This window comes from Elephantulus edwardii, unplaced genomic scaffold, assembly GCF_000299155.1.
Source record: "Elephantulus edwardii isolate Elephantulus edwardi_28Jun2011 unplaced genomic scaffold, EleEdw1.0 scaffold00020, whole genome shotgun sequence".
Lineage (NCBI taxonomy): Eukaryota > Metazoa > Chordata > Mammalia > Macroscelidea > Macroscelididae > Elephantulus > Elephantulus edwardii.
The window spans coordinates 2,883,663-2,906,424 of record NW_006399770.1 but is presented as its reverse complement, the minus strand read 5'-3'; the positions used below and the strand labels follow the sequence as shown (position 1 = coordinate 2,906,424).

The 22,762-nt window shown below is 35.6% G+C and overlaps 1 protein-coding gene across 1 annotated transcript in view; it reads right to left on the bottom strand.

Moving 5' to 3' along the window:
• The window catches only part of EVI5 (ecotropic viral integration site 5), a 369,934-nt gene that overhangs the window by 163,700 nt on the left and 183,472 nt on the right, over window positions 1–22,762 (bottom strand). The window contains exons 10-11 of the mRNA XM_006882417.1: window positions 18,356–18,416; window positions 5,492–5,545 (exon numbers count right to left, since the gene is read on the bottom strand). Coding sequence (XP_006882479.1) covers window positions 5,492–5,545; window positions 18,356–18,416 — 115 coding nt within the window. The remainder of the gene's footprint in view (window positions 1–5,491; window positions 5,546–18,355; window positions 18,417–22,762) is intronic.

The following is a 22,762-nucleotide window of genomic DNA, read 5'->3' as shown; positions in this document are numbered from 1 at the left end:
TTCAAACCATGTAGTGTCTCCTTGTTCTGTTCTGACGACCGTCTCTTGATTCAAGTATAGGTTTCGCATTAGCACAATCAAATGTTCTGGGATTCCCATTCTTCTCAGAGTCAGACACAGCTTGTTGTGATCCACACAGTCAAAAGCCCTTGCATAGTCAACGAGGCACAGATAGACATTCCTCTGGTACTCTCTGCTTTCTGTCAAGATCACAAAGCATTACACTAAGGTTTATCTTTAAATTTTGAACCCAAAACCAACGTTACACTTTTTTTTCTATTAATTAATTTTGTTATTCTAGCTTTTGGTTCTTACAGGTCTACTTAAATCTTTTTTAACTCTTGATGAATTATCCAAAATAATAGCTACATTTCTGAAACATTTAGAAATAAAATTCTTAAGTATTCTTTGTATATACAGATTAAAATCCCAGATACAAGTATTGGCAGCATAGATCTAGAAGAAAAAGACTGCTGATCTCTTTTTACTTAAATATTAAGTCTCTTGATATGCTGATCATCTACATAGAAAGTCACGTTTACAACTAAAAAGAAAAATCATCTTTTCCAGGTAGATATTATGTAAGAGTCTATCAAGTAACTTTCCTATATGAACTTGAGAATAACAAAGCAAGTCTGCTAAACTTAGTGAAATGATTTTTATTGTTATGTGCCATCAAGTCGCTGTAACTCAGAATGACCCTATGTACAACAGCACTGAACCCTGCCCTGTCCTGAGCCAGCATCACTGAAACCAACACACCTAATCACATTGCCTCAGTTACTGTGTCAATTGATCTTATGTGGGGTCATCCACTTCTACACTACCAAGTATCTTTTTCTCCAAAGACTGGTCACTCCTGGCTACATGCCCAAAGTACGTGAGACAGAGCTTAAAAATCCTGGCTTCCAAGGAGACATTCAGTTTCATCCTCTCTAAGACAGACTGATTTGTTCTCTTGGCTGTGTATAGTATGTTCAATACGTTTCTCCAGCATAACAGATGAAAGTCATAAATTCTGGCTCTGCCATCCTTATCGACTGTGCAGTTCTCTGATGCCCAGCAGGTAACTTCAAAGACTATGGGCTGGATCAGATGCACTTTAGTCTCTAGACTGACATAATTGTGGTTCTTCACTTTGGAAAGGCCTTTGACAGCAAACATTCCAAGTGTAATTTGTCTTGTGATTTCCTGACTGCTGATGCCAAGAGTATTGATTGTGGAGCTAAGCAAACTGAAACTGTTAACAACCTCAGTCTCTTCTCCAACCATCATAGTGCTGCCAATTGGCCCAGTGGTGAAAAAGAATTTTTGTTTTCTCTATATTGAGCTTCAATCCATATTGAGGATTTCAGCTCTTGACGTTCTTCAGCAAACTTTTCAGGTATAATTAAAGTATCTTTATGCTTTTGATATAAATATATACTCTATAATAAATAATAAAATATTTGACTAGTTTATATGGTAAAAGAAAACAACTTTTCAGGTATCCTCAGTTTTGGCAATCAAGTTTGTGTTCTCTGCATAATCCAGGATGTTGATGAATCTTCCTCCAATCCTGATGCCACAATTCTCCTCATACAGCCCAGCCTCCCAGATGATCTGTTCTACATACAGATTGAAAAGGTATGGAGACAAGACAAATCCCTGAAGCTCTCACTTCCTGATTTTGAACACACAGTATTTCCTTGCTCTATTCTGATGAAAGCCTCCTGGTCCAAGTATAGGTGTCACCTGAACACAATCAAGTGTTCTGGGATTCCCATTCTCCTCAAAGTTAGCTTGACCAGTCCTTGGAGAGGGACATCATGCTTGGTAGGGTAGATGATGGTGCAAGAAAGGAAGAACCTCAATGAGATGGACTGACTCAGTGACTGAGGCTAATGGGAGTAGGTGTGAGAGAGACAATGAGGTTGACTCAAAATAGAGCAGGGTTCAGCGCTGTTGAACACAGGGTCGCTGTGAGTTGCAGACGACCCGACAGTAGACAGCAACAATAATTCATTCTTCCTTTGGACTAGCTATTTATATACATCTTTACTTCACTTCCCTCGTTTGCTCCGGACATGGAAAGACCAATAGCTGCATCTTAGATGGCTGTTATAAGCTTAAAAACCCTAGTCACCACTCACCAATGTCAGCTGAACTTAATGCCTCCTGCCAGTGTAACTAAGGTGCTGAGGGCCCAGGACGGTGTTTGGCTAAAATTAAGTTTACTTAGATTTTCCCCTGTGCTGGTTCTGCTATATATATGGATGAATTTATAGCACAGGAACATAGAAATAACATCTGCCAAACCTGTGCATAGTCACAGGATGTGTTCTTTTAATCTGTCTATATCTGTTTGTCTTGCCTATATGTCTACATACCTGCTTGTAGATTAAGGTTTATGATTGTTGATACCATTGACTGAAGAGTCGTGGCCATCGTATATGTCAGAATAAAAGTGTGCTCCATAGAGTTTTCAGCAGCTGGTCTATAAAGAAGTAGACAGCCAGACTCTTCTTACAATGCACTTCAGTGGAGTCAAAAGGACAACCTTTTAGCTAGCTCTCATAGATTAGGGATAAAAAGTTGTGCTGAAAACTCAAAGAAAATACCACCAATTTCTAACAAAATAGTATCGAGAGAAAGGAGAGAAAAAAAATCGAAAGGAACAAGGAGTTTTAGGCCACAATAATACCCTAAAGTATTACAGAACACTAAATTGAATAATTAATAATTCAAAGTAAGAAACAAAATTATTTAAAACAAGAGCACAGAGTTTGTGCTTTAAAAAATGTGTTAAAGGGAGGGAGAATGAGAAAAGTATGAGAAAGCACTACCAGACTCCTTACCCATTGTTGTTGGCACTGGAGCTTCCTGATGGTATTTTCAGCTTGCTCCAGCTTAGCACTGGCCTCATCACTCTGCTGTTTGATGGTGGCCAACTCCCGTTTTATGAGGTAGTTTTCCTCAGCCTCCTGGGCTCTTGTCACTTGTCCCTTAGGACATAATTTTTGTGTGCATAAAGCAATTTAGGATAGAGTCAAGAGAGACTGCCTTTGGGAGGTTTAGTTATTTACTTTGGTATGTTAAAAATCACATCCAAGAAATGAATAGCTGAGGCAATTATTAGCTAGCAGCTCATTACTGCTTTGCAAATTCTGGGAAACTAGATGAAAAATTCATCTGACAATCTTCTCAGCCAATAAAAATTCAATTCATGCAATATTACTGAGTTGTACATGCAGGACTAAATTTTTCAATGAAAGCAGTTAATTTCACAGAATTCACTGATTATCATTTGAAACAACTACTTGTAAATAAGGTTAGCTTTGAAACGTGCAAAGGGTAATTATTTTAATAAACCAAGACAGCATAGTGCTATCAAGAATTACGTATACCCACATTTACCAACCCCAAAAAAATTACTTCTAGAAAAATGCATGTAAATTTGCATGCATCAAAATGGGAGTTTTTAAGTCCAGGACTTTCCTTAAAAGTAAAGTTAGAGGAAATGCTAAAAGTGAGACTATACCTGTATCAATCTATCTGCCAAGGAAGCACTTTCCTATAAAAGGAAAAATTCAGATAGAAATATAAGGGAAAGAAATAAAATAAAAGTGATAAAATTAGGAATAAAGAAGAAACAGAGCATACCCAAATTCCACCTACTTTTCATTACTAGTTAAAATGGACATCTAAATTATAAAATTATTTTTTGCTTACAGGTTCTTAATCTTTCCTCTTTAAAAAAAAATCTATCAAAACAAGTAGAGACTGCAAAAAAAATAACACACTTATAGAGGAAATAAAGCACAAGTTCCAGTAGCTTTTCATTACTTGGGGCAAATAAGTACCTTCTTACTAAAGCATACCTTAAAGTTTTTCTTTTTATAGTCATCATATCATCAAGCCATTTGTCATGAAATGGAAGAAAATGAAAGGGAGAAGGAATTTGAGTAAGCATCTTTGCTTATAAAGTGTGATAGGAATTTGTGTGAGAGCATTTTCCAAAGTAGCAAAGCAAGAAAAATATGATAAAAAAATGGACAACAAAAGCTAATGAGTTCCTCTTAATTCTAGCAATAACTGTAGACATTATATTTTTTGTTTATAATATTTAATTGCTATACTTAAGTATTTATAGAATTCAAAGGGCTAATAGATACATCCAGAACATCAGATCCAATAAAAAGGTAAAATAAAAATATAAATTTAATACATTCCTGAAGTTCAGAATTCTGAAGGGTTTATGATTTAACAATATTTTCTTTCTTTCAAAATTCTCACTCCAAAGACTATCTAATAAAAATTTTACTTTACTTTTAAATAGATATCTAAAGGGGAAAAAACTGTAATTACAGTTACTTAAAAACCATTAAGCTCAACCTTAGTAGTATCACTATAAAAATATAATTATTCTTAAAATAACACTAACAACATAAGAGAAATTCTATGAAAACTATTTTAGACTTAATATAAACTATATAACAAAGACAAGCATAGAATAAACATCTTGTTTTTTTGTTCAGTGCCACTTATTATAATTTCACAAATACTTTCCAAAGAGAAGACAAGTATAACAAAATCCTCATTACTATGTACTTATTTCTTCAGGATTGATGTGTACATTTTCATGGACTTTAAAATACTTAGCAATATCATGGGGAGTACTTTTAAACCTATACACTTTACCTTTAGCAAAAAATACCAAGAGTAAGAGTTTATGACTTCAGATGTTTTCTCTTAAGAAGCAAAACTCATACTCAATAATTTCTGTAGTATCAGGAATATGATTATAAAAGACATTACATGGAAAAATACAATAAAGCAATGCAACATTTCCACATTTGCTCACTTAATCTATATGAAACAGAAAGAGATAACAGGTGAATACCAAAATAATCCTAAGAACCAAAAGTTTAAACACAAATCTCCTATGTGGAAAATCAGCAAGATAATGAATTTTTGCATAAATAATCAATCTGACTAGATTCTAAAATCAATCACCACTGTATTTAACATGTGGCTATAGAGTTAGCACAACACATAAAACTCATCTTTAAAATGTGGTTATCAGGAAAGAGTCCTAACTAGATTAATTCTGAAAAATACACTTGTTAAGAGAGTTTCTGGAAAGAAAATATATGACATCAATACAGTACTCTGTTACGGTTCGAAACCACCAGATGCTCTGCCGAGAAAGGAGGGACAATCTCCTCCTGTACCAGTCAGATCTGATTTGACGGTACATGCACACAAAAATTAAAAAAAAAAAAAAAAAAAGGTACTCTGTTAACTCAGTTAAAACTTAAGCCTGAAAATTCAAGAAAAGACTAGCACTAAACACTTTTTATTTATGATAAAGTTAATTTAGCAGTAAGTAGACAAGCTAAGCAGTCAATATCACAAATAGGCTTTATTTTTTGAGGTTTTACTTAAAATATATTGGGGGGACAAAAGTTATACAATAGATAAAAACTTGCCTAAGGAGTTATTTACTTACTTTTTCTAACGTTTCAATCCGTTGTTTTAAAAGTCTATTTTCTGTACGTAACCTCTGCAAAAAAAGAAAAAGTTTGTTTGCAAGTACTCCTGAAAAGGGACAAAAAAATTTTCAAGTTATAATTAATCTAAATAAAATATATAATCTTTCATATGCCAGAGTTTAAGGAATGGTGACATACTTTATCATTGGTCAAATTCTTAGTTAAAATTCAGTCACAGTTGGAATGACAAATATGATAGTATCCTTTGCCTGGCTTTCTTACCCTGAACCTTTAAGATCAGAAAAAGTATAAGTTATATAAAATACATTGTAGTTGTTATTGTGTACCACAGAGTCGGAACCGACCCATAGCTAACCTCTGGCAGATTTTTAGAAGCAGTTAATCACACCGGAGGATATTGCCCACCCTTTTCCCTCAACATAATCAGTATTTTCTAACATCAATTTCCCTTTTAAAATTGATTCTAACTTGCTTATTAGCCATATAACCTATCTATTCACAGTTATACTACACTAATTTATTAAAAAATTGTGTGGAAAGACATTTGTTATTGCTACAGTGGCCCTGCCAGACCTCACAGGTTCTCCGAGGCTGTCATTATGAGAGTAAAAATACCTAGTTTTTCTCCCAAGGAGTTGGTGAGTTTGAACTGAAGACTTTATAGTTAGCAGCTTCAAATAAAAATCATACCACATAAAATATCCTTTTTGTTTCAGTACCAATACAGTCTGTGACACTGATGTGTTAGATGCATTAATGGTTGGCTTCCCAATACGGACAGAGAGTGGGGTGGAGCTCCCTGATTAAAACAAGCTTGGAAGGAGGAATGGCATCCACTTCCATAATAGCTTGCCTCCGGAAACCCTATGAACCTGGAGAGGGATGAAAGGCACCCAAGCGTCGAGGACTCTCCTTCATAGGGTCGCTGTGAGTCACCTGCGACTAGACGGCATTTAACAACCACCACCAATACAATTTCTTATCTTCATACACCCCTTCTAAAATTAAAAACTTCCTTTTACCTTTTTACACTAATTTGTTAGAGATCAATCAAGATTCTCTACAATGCTACTTTTTTTAAAAATTATGTGTAATTTATTACAGAATTGAATCTTAAACTTCATTATAATTAAAAAGAAATTGGGTTTTTTAAAGCTGTATTACAAGAAATTATCTTAAGAAATATGACTAGAATTCATATTTCTAACATATAAAAAGGAAGCTATAGTGGCCTAGACCATAGAGTTGTTCACTAGCCCAAATACTACACTCGTCTGGTGTTTGAAATTACAAGTGTCTCCACAAATGAACGATGGACAATCTCCTCCCTGTATGATCTACAGTGTCGGAAACCCAATGGAAGAGTATGTTATGAGTCCATTCCAACTCTTTGGCAATGAGGTGAACTGCATATTTAGAGTTTTGATATCTGCAAACAGCAAGATCACAACTAAATATGCAAATATTATTTGTATCCGAGGAAACAATAATAGGACAATAAATCCATACAGGTATGGCTACCTATGGAGGGTTCTAAGTATTTATGGCATCCACTTCCTAAACAACATGTCTCTGGAAATTCTATGAATGTTATAAATGTCAACAGTTGTAGAGGGGTTTCAGGCCTTTTGTTCATAGGGTCACTGTGAGTCGTGCTCGACTTGAAGGAAATGAACAAGTGTTTATTTAAACTAATTGTATTAAGTAAAAGAATATAGGGGAGGGGAAATGTTAGACTAATCTGAACTAGAACAGTTTTGGAACTATTTCTTTCCTCTTTCTATAGGACATTTTAAATTAATTCTTTCATTTCACTTTGCTCTCCTATTAACATCCATAGAAGAAGACTAAAAAAATGAAATATTTTGTTGAATCCCTGCCAACAGTTAAGCACTGAGCTACTAACCAAAAGTTTTGCAGTTCAATTCCACCAAGAAACACAGTGGAGGATAAGTACTTTGGTTATTTGTTTATTTAAAAAAAAAAAAAGCCAAAAAACCCTGAAACCCAAACAAACCTTTGCAAACTCTATGAAGTACAGCTTTACTCTAACATACATGGGGCTCAGCATGAGTCAGAATCACTTAATCAACAATTGGGTTGACTTGGTTTTATTATGAAAATGATACTGATTTTGTCCATGTCCTTAAAAGATCCTTGGGAACTCAAGGTTTCCACACTTCGAGAAAAACTAGTCACGTGAGTTCTTGTGGTCAGGACTCTGTTGGTTTTAACAAAATCAATCCTACTTTTTTTTTAATTAATTTATTTATTTTTCATTTCAATGAACATCTACAGAGATTCTGGAATTCCATTCATTCACTCTTGCACTTTTCTCCCAGCCCACCCCACAATCCTACTTTTAAATTTCTGAGAAAATGTCTTCTTTACAAAATTCTCTCACCAATTCAATCCATTATTTTTCCAGTCAAGACAACAGTCTAACAGATAAAATCTCATTTCAGAGAAATTAAGGACTCCATTAATTAGTATATGTAATTAAGATAACCATTAAGGACGAAATAAATCTTATTTTTAACACAAAATGCTTAGTAAAATTCTATTTTCTTGGACTAGTCCCTAGAATGTATTTAGATGGTTTAAAATGGATTATTACTTTATGTGTGATCTCAGGGGGAAAAAAACCCCACCCAATGGCTCGAGTGGGGAAAATGTTTCTCATTTCTTGGCTACCTCTACTACTATGTGCAGCCAGCAAACTACATAAAGAACTGCTAAAGACTGTTAAACCAAGGAAAATCAGAGAAATAATGATGATTCTCAAAATGCTATCAACATGTTTCACTGAAATGACCTGGAAATACTGGTTAGCCTAGAATATTTGGAAAGCCAAGTTCCAAACAGACAAGCTAGTAAATAAAGCTAATGTTATTATAAAAAGAATTCAGAAATTAAACCATTCACCTGGATTTCCTTCTCAGTGCTATACTAAATTCTCTGAAACTTATCATGCTATAAATACAAATATAAATTGATTTTTCCTGAACATCTACCCATGGCTCAGTATGTCACTTTAAATAAATTACCCTTCCTCATTTATATATAATATCTACTTCAAAATGAACTGATAAATGTAACAGATTATTATCAGTAGGTTTTTAAGTTTCAAGGATTTGTCTCTGGACTAGTATCACAGCACGTTGAATATTCCAAAAACTGCCAAAAGAACAAACATAGGTCTTGGAGAAAGTGCAACTGGAATGTTCCTTGGATACAAAGATGGTGAAGCTTCATCATACATCTTTGAGAATGCTACTGGGAGAGGGTATTCCTTGGGAAAGACATTGTGCTTGGAAAAGTATACCACTGAGTCAGAGCTGACCCACAGCCGATGCTCTGGTAGGTTTTCAGTGTGTGTTTGGAGGAGATTGTCCTTATGCTAATTTCTCCCACTGTAATATACTGTTTCGTTTGCCCCAAAAATACAAGTACTAGTATACTATAATAACTGACATTAGGCAGATTTAGGTGCAAATTCCTGCTCTACAAGTATTATTTATGATTGTCATTTAATATGTTAAAACATTTCATCTAAGAAACCAGAATATAATAATACCTGCAAAGAATTTGGAATTAAATGAGAGCACTTATACCTATTATATATTTATTGATAGAAACTGTTATTTTGAAAGTATAAATATTTAAAATTTTTCTCTTTATAAAAATTCTTTTTAAATTACACTTGAATCTTACAAGGCACTAGATTTAACTAGAATTGGTAATATGTAGTTTGTGAGGAAACAAATATCTTTATACAACACTGAGTTTTTTTCATCAGAGAATTTATTTTTATCTTATTTTCCTTTTAATCGTCTTTTAGAAATGTGTACATGTAAAGTTTTTCAGTGCTTATTCATATAGGTTATTGTCTGTATTTTATTGAGAATACTTCAATCTATGCTTTAATTTTTAAGTTGAACTTTTATTCTCCAAGATGTTTTGAACCAGTTATTGATGATACATAATAAATCTAATGATTAAATATAATTTGGTTGAAATCTTATCTTCTCAGTATGTTCTTTATAATCATATTTCCTAGAACGAAGAGTTTTCTACACTTTAACAACAAAATCACAAAGAGAAAGATCAACAGATATGATTATATAAACAAGGATGTCTTGTACATTTGCAAAACTACAAAAAACAGGTTTTTGACCCATCAAAAGGTAAAAAAAAATTAAAAAAAAAAAAGAAATTGAGTCTGAGACTGAAATGTGAACTTAGTGCTAAGAAGAATTTGTTTTGTGAAGATTTTCTGGGAATCCTCCTTCACATGTGTCAAAAGCCCTAAAAATGCTAGAATTCTTACAACTCGAGAGTCAACTTTTTACTGCCGGCTATTAGAATAACCACCGGATGAGCTGCCACAGTCAATTTTGACTAATAAGAACACCATATATTTCAGAGTAGAAGTGTATTCTACTGTGTCCAATGGCTCTAATCTTCAGGAAGCAGATAACCAGAAAGGACTTTCTTCTGAGGCACTTATAGGTGAATTAAAATCTCCAGATTTTTGGTTAAAAAACTAAGTGCTTAACCATACATACATACCACTCAGGGATTTCCCAGTACAATAAAATTCAAACTCACTGCAATCCAGTTGATTCTGACTCAACAGATCTCTGAGGCATTCAATCTTAACAGGAGACTGCCCTTTTTTGCCACAGAATTGTAAGCAGATTCAAATCATTGGAGCTACAGAGCTCATGGTTAACTGTGCAACACAGCACCATGTTAGAGACGATGACACCAGAGCTTCTGTGTACACTAGGCACCAAAAATATTATATGCAGATGTTAACTGTAACCATGATACTTGGAGAAAAAAAATCCATGTATTTGAAAATAGGGGAATCTCAATTTCAAATAATTCACTTTACAATCATTCCCTTTATGAAGTAATCCTGTTCTAATATTCTCATTAGGACAATCTGGCGATATTATAAGTTTTGTTCTCATTAGTTTGAAGTTGGCCCTAACTCCTTGCACAAAGAATCGACTGCTGCCCAGTTCTGCACCATCCCCACAACTGGCTCTGGATCAGATTTTTATAATCTATAGGTTGTTTCTCAGAAGCAGACCACCAGGTCTTACTTTCTATACCATTTTGGTCTCAAACCTATTCAGCATTACTCACTCACTCAAAGCCATCGGTTCTGTCTCATAGCGCTTTACAAAAGGTTTCAAAGTCTGTACAGTTTAATGGGCGGACAATGACCATAATCTTCCCATGGGGCTACTCGTGGATTCAAATCTTGTGGTTAGTAGCACAACACAACTGTTGACTTTATCACCAAAGCAAAATATAAAAAACCTCCATTAACAAGATGTAGTGGATGCACACAGGAGCACCACCTGAGAAATGAATCCAAGCTTCCATTAGAACCAATGAACTCCCTAAGCATTATTCTCTATACTTACCAAGTCTAATTTCTTTCATTAATATCCCTCCCTTGCATTCATCCCTTTAATCCCGTGTCCCTTTGAAACTCAGTGAAAACTACTAATCTGAGTTAACTCCCCCACAAACGTGCTATTTAACATGACTGAAGAAAAATACAACCAATGTTTATTAAAATTCACAACTGTGAATTCCAGTTGGTTGTTGGTGTTATGTGCCGTCAAGTTGCTGGGGACTCATAGCAACCCTATGTGCCGTCAAGTTGCTGGCGACTCATAGCAACCCTATGTAGAACAGCCCTAAACTCTGTTCTGTCCTGTGCCAATCTCATTGTCTCCGACACGCTCATCCCAATTACCCCAGTCACTGAATCAATCCATCTCCTAGAGGGCCTTCCCCTCCTGTACCTGCCCTCCACACTCCCAAGCAATGATGTCCTGCTCTAATGACCCGTCTCTCATTACAATATGACCAAAGTATGTCAGACGAAGCCTAAGAATCCTTGCCTCCAAGTAGAAGCCCAGTTTAACCCTCTCCAGGACAAATCTGTACCTAGTATAATAGAAGATATCTTGGTGGGAGAGTGTTGAAAGTTGGGATGCTAACTGAAAGGTTGGTACTTCAAGTTCACCAGCTACCCTGCTCCAGAAAGACAAGTCTCTTCTAGAAATATTGGCAGCCGCACATCTCTGCAGCGCTAGAAAAGTAACCATTTCAGCGAGAACCAAGAGGGCAGCGCTGAAGGAAATGCCCACCTTTTTAACAAATGGTTTTGGCAAAATTGGAAAACTATCTGCAGAAAACTCAAGCAAGATCTACACCTCACTTCATACACAAAAACCAAATCTAAGTAGATCATGGATCTAGGACTATAAACTTCATTAATGAAAAGCTTGGAAGAACTTTAGTAGTCCTAATCCACAACATAAAACAGTCTTCCAAGCATACTGTAAAATCTTTAAGCACGAGAGGATAAAATAGATGAATGGGACCTTCTAAAAATCTAATCCCTATGCACATCACAAAACGTCTCCAACAGGGTAAAAAGGGAAGCCACAGAGTAGGAAAAATATTTGATAATGACATGTCAGATATGGAACTTATATCTAGAATTTATAAAATACTCAAGCACAAGATAAACCACCCAAATGAAAAAAGGGCACAGGATAAGTACAGACACTTCACCAAAGAAGAAATTCATATGGCAAACACACACATGAAGAAATGTTCAAAATCCTTAGATCTAAGAGAGATGCAAATCAAAATAACTATGAGACATCATCTCACCCCAGTAAGAACAGCAAATAACAAATGCTGGTGAGGTTGTGGAGAAACTGAAACCTAATTCACTGCTGGTGGGAAAAGAAAATGGTCCAACCACTATGGAAGGCCGTATGGTGCTTTCTCAAAAAGTTGCAAATAGAAATACCATTTGACCCAGCAATTCTGGGTCAAATACTGGGAATACACCTTAAAGAAATCATAACCGCCATCCAAGCAGATATATGCACATCTATGTTAATCACAGCTTTGTTCATAATAATAGAGTTGGAAACAACCCAAGTGCCCATCAACAAACAAATGGATACAGAAGCTGTGGTATATTCACACAATGGAATACTACACTGCATTGAAAAACAAGGAACTCATGAAATATTACAAAAATGAGTGACCCTGGAGGACATTATGCTGAGTGAAATATCTCAGTCACAAAAGGACAAATACTGCATAGTGCCATTGTTGTAAAACAGGACTGACATTGGGGTTGAGGGAGACTGAGAAAGATGGGATAAATTATGTATACTGCATTGAAACATATGAGGAAGAGAACTGTTTAAAAGGGATATGTGATTAGGTATTATTGTCATGACAGGAGTCCAGAAAAAAGGCTGCATAGTGGAGTGGGGGGGGGACGGGACTGTATAACAATAAAAGAATTTTACTTTTCAAAGAGAAAAGCAAACTGAGGGGGAGGGGTGGACAGAGAGAAAAGGGCAACAATGAATGAATGGAAAGCCAAAGTGTCTGTAAACTTTCATTAAAACAAATAAAAAAGAGGTAACAATTTCCCTAGTTCATTCCTTCCCTCATTTTCCCACATTTTATACTTGCTCCTCTTTCTTCAAACCACAAACTCATCTCATTGTGACTCTAAATTGATAATCTTGCTTATTATTTCATTGGGAAAATAAAACCATCAAAACAAAACTCCTCTCCATAAGCTCACACTACATTCTACATCTTATTTGCATTTTTGGCCATTTACTTCTTTTGTTACTGTGGATTGTCTATCCATGCTGGTAGCCTAAGTTAAAGTATCTACCAATCCACTAAATCCTACACCCCTTCTGCCTCCATTGATTATCTCTATTTCCTATCATTTTTTTCTATTTTATCAGTGCCATAAAAGCATGTGGTTACTTATCTTTAATATAAAGGGTTAAAAACTCATCATCATTATCCTCTACTGCTACCTGCTATTCTCATGTCACTTCTTTTACAGCACATTCTTTGAATATCTACATTTATTTTCCTCTACTCTCTTCTTCCATTCTAGTCCAGATTTAGTTTCTACCACCTCTGCTTTTTTCAGATTAACTCCATAGTGATAAATTCAATGGTCATTAATAAGTCCTCCTTTCACAGAAAAATGGTCATTTTGACAGTAAAGCCTTTCTTCACAGCCTTTTCCCCTGACTTCCCTTTCTCCACACTTCCCCCAGCTTTCTTCTGCCTTTCTTGGTTTCTTTATTCTAGTCTTCCTATCCTTTGAATGCCAGGTTGAGTATGTCCTCAATTCATTTGTTTCCTCTTATGTGTTTTCCATGCTTCTAATCCTATCTTCTTGCCAATAACTGCCAAATTGGTATCTCAAGTCTTATCTTCAACTCCAGATCCAACTTGGAGCTCTTCTAGGTATCATAAAAGTATTCAAAGCTGAGGTATTGCTATTCTCTCCTAAATGACCTTGTCTTGTTAGTCTTCTCATTCTCATGGGACCTTATTTCTTTCTAACTGCTTAAACTAAGAACCCTCCCTCTTTTCCTTTTCACATCTCTGCAATCTGTTAGCTTTACCTTATATATTCAAAATTAAACTACTGTTCCACTCCCCAGTCCAAGTGATCTTTATCTCTCACCTAGACTGTTTTACTACCCTTCTAGTTAGTCTTCCAGGTTCTGCTCTCATAGCCTACAATCTATTTGCAGCATTATCAGTCAGAGGAACCACTGAAGACTTAAATCAGATCTTGTCTTCCTGCACTACAAACTTTTATGGCTTCCCATTTCACCAGAGTAAAAGCAAGTCTTCACAAGGATTGACACCACCATACATTATCTGCCACACTTACATCTTCTCACTACTATCTCGATCACTTAAGTTATCCCATCCACAATGTCCTCCTCACTAGGCCCATTACTAAGTTCTGTCCCTCTTTCAGATATCCTTATACTAAGACCCTTCATTTCATTCAGGTTTTTATCACAAAAGTCATGTGCTTGCCTTCTCTAACTTTTCAAGCCAAGCACTACCATTTAAGACTCCTTTCCAGGGAACATTTTTGTCCTTTACACTAATTATCTAAAATAATTTTACTTCTCTGTTTATAGTTTGACTACAATACCAGAATGTAAGCTCTGTATGGATAGGAACTTGTTTCATAACCACCATCTCAAGCTCTTAGACTGGTGCTTTACATCTCAATAGGCACTATCAGTGTCTGTTAAAAGAAAGCATTATTGGCTAAGTTGTGCTATTATATCTTCATAAAAGAGCTCTCATGGTACAGTAGTTAAAGAATTAGAATGCTAGCTGAAAGGCCAGAAGTTTGAGCCCACTGGTCATCCCACAGGAGAAAAATGAGTCAGTTCTCTTCATAAAGCTTTATTGCCTTGGAAGGTAGATAGAGGAATTCTACTTTATCTGAAAGGTTTGCTGTGAGTAAGAAGTGACTCAGGAATGTAGCCCAGTGATTAGAATCTGAGCTGCAATCCCAAAGGCATGAGGTTCAACTCCACAAGATGTTCTAAAGAAGGCTGGGGAGTCTCCCATGCAATTTCCTGTCTCTAAAAACCTGTTGGAGGGTCAGCTATGATTTGGTTTTGACTCAGCAATAAACAGTGACACAACACTTGATAGTATTACATAACTATTATTTTTAAATGAAAAGTTTGTTATGGCAGAAAAACTGGCAACCTAATCTTTATGTCACCAACACATCAAAGTCTATACCAGAGAGCAGTGTACATTAGGTGGAAATATATAGGCCTAAAATAATACAAATCCCTATTAAGATCTTTTATTTTCACTGATTGCATATTATTTGAGCTTTCTGAAGCTTAATTTCTTCAGTGAAGAATGAAAGCATGCACTTTTTTTTTTTATTTTCTTGTGTATGTACTGTCAAATCAGATCTGACTGATACAGGAAGAGATTGCCCTTTTTCTCCAGCAGAGCATCTGGTAGATTTGAACTGCATGCCTCTGGGATTGCAGTGCAGCTACTTGCCACTAGGTCACCAGAGCTCTCTGAAAGTATGCACTTTCTCATAAGATTATTTTAAAAGGAAGTATTCAAATGGTCCTTAATATTATTGTTGAATACATATGAGCCCCAAATTCAGCATTTTACACGGATTGTTAAAAAGAATTTCTGAATGGTTTAGGTAGCGTTTGTCATGTTTCTTATGTCAAGTAGTCGTTACACATCTTTCATCTTATCCTCTGATTTCATTGTATCTAAAATATTTCATAATTTTTTAGATAGAGAAGTAGTCAACATCTGGCTAACGCATTCCTAACAGTCTCAAATCTCTAGGTTTCAAAGCACAAGTAAAAATGTGGAAACTAGGTTACAGTTTACCTAAAAGTGAAGGGGAAGATTTTTCATTTTGTGGGCTATTCTAGTACAAGCTCACCCTTAGGTATAAGATCAATAGATTGGAAGAAGATATTTTTATTAACAAAACGTTTTACCCAAAAAACTATGATTCTCCATATAAAGCCATATTATCAAATCTTTATATAACACTTTCAGAGAAGGGATACATAATATGTAAAAGTCACAATCTTAATCAGACAATTCAGTGAAAGATGTTTATTCTTAGGATGAAATGTTAACTACCTCAAAGATCTTAGAGTTTAGTTGTAAAGTAAAAATATTAAATATTCTAAACACTTTTATGTTTTTTACTTCCATAATAAAACATCAAACCATTTGATGGCCATGACGTCTGGGTTATGGTGCAGGACTATTCATGAGGGGAATGCAAAAGACTTTTGAGTGGAAACAAGACAAGAAAGTAATAGTTTAACAGAACTGCCTATAAAAGGGATAATGAATTTTGTCAGTAAGTATGTAAGGAAGTGACATTTCCCATTTTACTCAACTCTCAAGTTGGAACCAACTCATAGCTGACCTTCCAGCATATTTCCGAGGCTGTAAATTGTACAGAAAGCTGCCTATTTTTCTCCTGTGAAACAGCTGATGAACTCAAACTGCCAGTGAGTTTGTAGTGCAATTCTCTCCACTAGAGTTAGTTCCCTTTTCATTTTACAGCAAGACCCAATTAATATATGGCTAATTACTTGTAAATAAAGTGGCCATCTGATCACTTGGTAACTTGTCAGATTCAAGTGAAAATTCTGATAGCATAAAACAAAGAAGAAAAAGCAACAACCCAGTGCAGTCACTTCTTTGTTTCTACCTTTCAGAGGTGGCAAGAAAGGATGAAGAAAAAGATAAAATGGTACAAAAGTAAGAGAGAACTATGAGGTAATAAAATTATAGGAAAAAAGGAACACACTATCTCTGAAATAAACATACTTTATTTACCTGATATGCTCCACTACTTTTAACTCTTTCTTTTTAGATTCTTCTCTACAAATGTATGTCTTCTATTTGAGACACATAAGCTAGTATTTAAAAGTTGTGTAAGGTATACCAAATATGACTTTCCTCCCAAAGTATTGGGTTGTGTGTTTTTTTAATTGCAAACATAGGGTAAAGTCTGCTGAAGATCTTTTTGAAAATGCTATTTAGTGTTCCTGATTCATGTGACTTAATTTTAGAAGAAACGTATTCAAAAGGAAGGGTTGTTCATATAACTGAATTGTTTTCCTTTAATAATACAGCATAGTGAAATGAACAGGGTGGCTTCCCCATCCTCAGGGTCTTGATTTGCAGTTCCACATATTCCTGGTGTGCGATAACCCACTCTTGCCCCACTCATTGCGATGACGTATTTTTTTACATTCAGTAGGCTGAAGCATAGGGTATGATTTAATATTACCCTTACTCATGGTACCTAAAAGAAAAGCAAATGATAGAGGAGCAGTTGGGAGACAAAAATTTTTAAAAGGGAGAGGGGTGGGGGAAATATCCACAAAGGGTCTCTCAAAAATGTTTAAGTATCTATTTCCAATTAAAAAGGAACAGGAGACAGAAATGGGAATTAAAAATACCTAGATAAAGGAGGGTATGGTTTATGAGAAAGGGGCAAGGCCTCTGAATAGGACCAAAGCAAGAAAGAGCACTATTAACAGAACTCATTCCATTATAAGAGAGACTGTAAAGGCTAAAAAAATGGTATTTACTAACACAGCTAAATTAAAACTGCTTATGAATTACAAATAAGATAGTCTTCTGATGTCCTACTAGATTCAAGTAAAAAATCATAAATACTTGAACACAAAATAGGAAGGAAAAAAGTGAACTTGCTCAATAAACACTTCATATTTGGTTTTCATGTTTCTTGGGAAAGGGATAGAGAGAGGTAGATCAGCCCATGCTCCTGCTCATCGTCATCCTACAATAGCAGTAGAAAAGCAAAAGTAACTTTCCTTAAGTCTCACTTCCAAATGGTACCATGCCAAAAGATCCTTAACTTAAAAATTCCTGAGCCTTACTAGGTACAAATAGAATTTTAGGAAAATTTTTGGTCCTTAAAGTTGAAAATCTACATGCTTTTCTGCAAGAAAAAAAGACAAATGGAACTTGTCAAAGCTTTTCTAAGGCAACCACGACTTGTTCTAGTTTAACAGTTTACTCTTCTTGGTCTGCCTCAGATTATAGTGCTCTGTCTCAACAGACACTGTTAAGATTACCTTCCCTATCACCACTTTTTAAATTCTTTTTTATGAATAAAGTATTTTCTCCTGATGACTTAGCAACAAACCTAAAAAAAAAAAGAGATGAATTGTTCTTTTTTACACACTAGGATAAAAGTCACTTTAATCACATTCTGATTTTTAAATGCCATTTTTTAATTATAATTTAGTGGGATGATAAACTAATATAATACAAACTAATTAGTAATTACTAAATGTAATGTAAATAAGTAACAATATATTAACAACTTAATATCCCATTACTGAATAGCTGACTTCAATCAATTACTAGTTTATCTTGACCATTTTTAAAAGTTCTGAGATGCTTACTTTAATTTCAACTTGCTCTTCCATTTCTTTAGTTTTTATTGTAGTGTATTCCTTTTCAAGCCTAAGAAGAAAAAATAAAGAGCTAAAGGCAGGTTTAAACCAAAAGTAGTTATCCAATTATAATTATTAGAAATTATATATAGTAAAACCTACGAAAACTGGAATCTGTATAAGGTAGAAACCTGTCAGAGAAGGTAAGCTCACATATTTTTCACTAAAACAACAGAAAATTAGTAGGACTGCAGCCTGTCAAAGGTGAGAAACTTGAAAACCCCTTGACGAGGCAGCCCCATTGAGTTCCAGCTCTCACAGGTCTGATTATTTAAGCACACCAAATGCACAATTTCTTTAGGTTCCTCCAACTCATAACTTGAGTTACTTATAATGAAAAGTAGCATGTGAACAAAGATTCAAGATTTAGTTTTTTAAAAAGTAACTGTATATATAAAAAAATAAGTAAAGTTTTTTTCAAAAAGTAAAGTTTAGAAACTGAGATACATCAGGTACCAAACACCGGACTGGTATTACAGGTTCAGTTTAGTACTGGACTTATAAAAAAGATTAATCCATCATTCCCATTCAAACTAAGAGAAATTGGCACAGTTCAAGTAGCCATTTAATAAAAAACCCTTGTACTGAAATTGGTATTAAAATGCATATAATAAGGGTTTGATATGATAAGCAACTAATTGCATTAATCAACTCTAATTAGTTATAAATCTAAAGGTATTAATGAATGAATCAGTATGTGCACCCATTCATGCAAATCAAAAATAAACTGAGAAAAAAGAAAGGCTGCAGTCAAGAAAAAGAAATAAATAAGTTATATATAATAGGACAGCGAAGGAGGGGAAGACCCTCTATGAGATGGATTGATTCAGTGACTAGGGTAATCGGGATGGGTGTGTCAGAGGCGGTGCGGTTGGCGCATGATAGAGCAGGGTTTAGGGCTGTTGTGCATAGGGTCGCTATGAGTCGCAAACGACTTGACGGCACATAACAACAACAACAACAACAACATATAATAAGAGAACTCTTATAGAATGAGTTCAAATAAACACAGAGAGGATCACCATTAGAAGTTCACAATAATAAATAATTCAGGCAAATACATAGATGGGCCAAAGTTGAAGCACAGTTTAAAGTATTTCTCAAAATACTAAGTAATTAACACAAGGGGAAAATATAGCAAGTTTGCAGCAGAAAATCCTAGCAAAAGGCACCTGAGTGAACTGATGATGGGTAACACCACTCGTATTGACAATCATGTACCTACTATTAGGATGCACTAAGAAGGGGAGAAGGGGACACTGCCTATTTGGCATTCTTCTCAATTCAACCAAATCAAAAGGTAATATCAAATACAAACTTCAGGACTTTCTACAGTGAAGGTTTTGAAAGACAAGAAAAGGCTGAGGAACTGTCACAGAATGGAAGAGTAAAAAGACATGGTAGATTAAAAAAAACACAACATTCTTGTGATTCTATTATATTTCTAAAACAAAACAAAAAGCACCCTTGCCACCAAGTTCATTCCAACTTCTATGACACAAATTCATGTAGCACAAGGCAGCACTGCTCCCTCGGTTTTCTTGGCCGTAATTGTTAAAGATGAAGACCCATGAAATAAACTCCCAACAATTAAGTTAGCAATCAAAAGCAAACTGCTTACCCCTCCCAAGGACCTAAATTATTGTTTAAAAAGCAAAAAAAAAGGCCACAAAAAATTAGTTGTTGTTGTTGGGTACTGAAGAGTTGAAACTGACCCATAGCTGAACCTCTGGTGGGATTTCAGAGACAGTTAATTCCATGGGAGGAAATTGTTCATCCTGACTATGGAGCACCTAGTGGCCTCAAACCACGTGCCTTTAGGATTGCAATACACCTTCTTGCCACTGGATCACAAGAGCTCCTGTGTATTTTGTTTCCTATAGCTAATATGTTCACCTACTGCTGCCTAGGCTCAGTGACCTTCCATCAGATTTTTGAGGCTTTAAATCCTCAAAGGAAAGAGAAGACTCCCATTGAGATAGACTGACGTGGTGACTACAGCAATGGGCTCAAGTGTATCAGAATCTGAGGATGCCACAGGATAGAATTCAGGTCTGTTGTTCATAAAGTTGCTATAATTACTCAACATAATGGCATCTAACAGCAATAACCCATCTTTCCCTACTGTAGCAGCTGTTGGATTTGAACTGTTGACTTTTTGTTAACAAGTAAGATTTACTTGCTTTCAAATCACAAGTTCTTCCTAGAAGGACATATTTTGTTATCACATACTTTTCCAGGAACTATGTTTCTGTTGTTATTTACTGTCAAATCGGAATGGACTTATAGCTGACCTTACAGAGGGTTTGCAGAGGCCATAAACTGCACAGAAGGAGATGGCCCATTTTTCTTTTAATCAGGTACCATAAACGTTTCAAAAATATAATCTCATTTAACACATAGAAAAATAAGATAGGTTGTTTTTAAATTTGCCATTATGTCTCTAAGATATGCATCAACGATGTGTCCTATCTCCATATCTTTTCAATCTATATGACGAACAGATTATCCAGGAGGCTGGGTTCTATGAGGAGAAGTGTGGCATCAGAATTGGACGTAGAGATTCATCAACAATCTGTGTTATACAGATAACAGAACCCTACATGCTAAAACTGAGGAGGACCTGAAGCACTTGCTATAGAAGGTCAACTGCAACCTTCAATATGGATTGAAGCTCAACATCAAGAAAACAAAGATTCTCATCACTGGGCCAACTGGCAGCATCATGATAGATGGTGAAGAGATTGAGATTGTTGACAGCTTCAGTTTGCTTGCCCCGACAATCAGCACTCTTGGTACCAGCAGCCAGAAAATTAAAAGACAAATTATATTGGGAAAGTCTGCTGTCAGAGACCTCTCCAAAGTACTAAAGAGCAATTATGTCAGTCTGGAGACTAAGGAGTACCTGATAGAAGCCATGGTCTTTGCCATTACTTGCTATGCATCAAAGAGCTGGGCAATGACTAGGGATGACAGAAGGAGAGTTGATTGCCTTTGAGCTGTGGTGCTGGAGAAGAGTACTGACTATAACAAGGACTGCTAAGAGAACAAATAAGTTTATCCTGGAGAGGGTGAAGCAAGGCTGCTCCTTGGAGGCGAGGATTCTGAAGCTTTGTCTGACATACTTTGGACATGTTGCAAGGCAGGATCAGTCCTTGGAGAGGGATGTCATGCTTGGGAGGGTGGAAGGACAGTGAAGGAGAGGAAGACTCGATGAGATGGACTGATTCAGTCACTGCGGTAATGGGGATAGGTGTGTCAGAGACAATAAGATTGGCAACAACAATAAGATACATCGGAAAGAAAACAAGAATACAAAAATTTCGCATAATGACTGTATGATTGAAGTAAGTTTACTTTATGACTATTATGAAGTGGACACTGTTCTGCATGATAAATGTCACTATTACTCCTTTGCATACATAAACACTAGGAATTATCTTTTTATCACTGCCTGCCAATTCAATTTGGATTTTTCTCATATTTTTTTAATGAACTTTTCTTCTTAGCATAGTTTTATATTCACAGAAAAATCAACACAAACAGTACTATCCCACTACCTATTTGCCCTAATGTTAAGATATAACATCTGACATTCATTTGATATATAATGATACAATATTGATACATTATTTTAACTTGAGTCCATATTTTTATCAGACTTTCTGCCTCGTATTATTTTGGGGTGGGGGGCTTTTTCTGTTCCAAGATTCTACCTAGGATATAACATTACATTGAGTTGTCCCCTTTAGACTACTCTAAGCCATGATAGCTTTTCATATTTTGCTTAATTTTATAATTGACATTTTTTTAGATGCATTGCCCCTACATTTTGTAGACTGTTCCTTGAGACTCGTCTAATGTTTTCTTATGGTTTAGGACAAAAATCACTGAGCAAAGTGCTATTTTCATGGAAAAAGAGTACAGAGACCAGCACAAGCATATCACTAACGACTTTAACCATTTGGCTCAGAAGTACTAGTCAGGTTTCTCCACTGTGAAATTACTTTGCTGCTGTTGCATTTTGGATTTTGTAAGGTGGGTTCTTCTTGTTTTGGTTGAAGGTTGAGCGTGGACTGGTTTGGTTGGTTTTATTTCCCTCACAACTATGTGTGAGCTGACTGGATTTGCTCGACTTGGCTAACAACGAGCTGCTGACTGGAAGCCTCTTGTTTAGAGCCAAGACTGGAAGCCTCTTGTTTAGAGCCAATCAGTGCCTCGAGCACGGGCCTGGATATTGAAAAGTCAGTTGGGACTGAGGGATGCCCTCCGCCCTGCTTTTAACTGTGTTTAGAATGAACATTCTTCTAAGTGGTACATTACTGGTCTGTCAATTAACTCTATTGAGGTAACTTG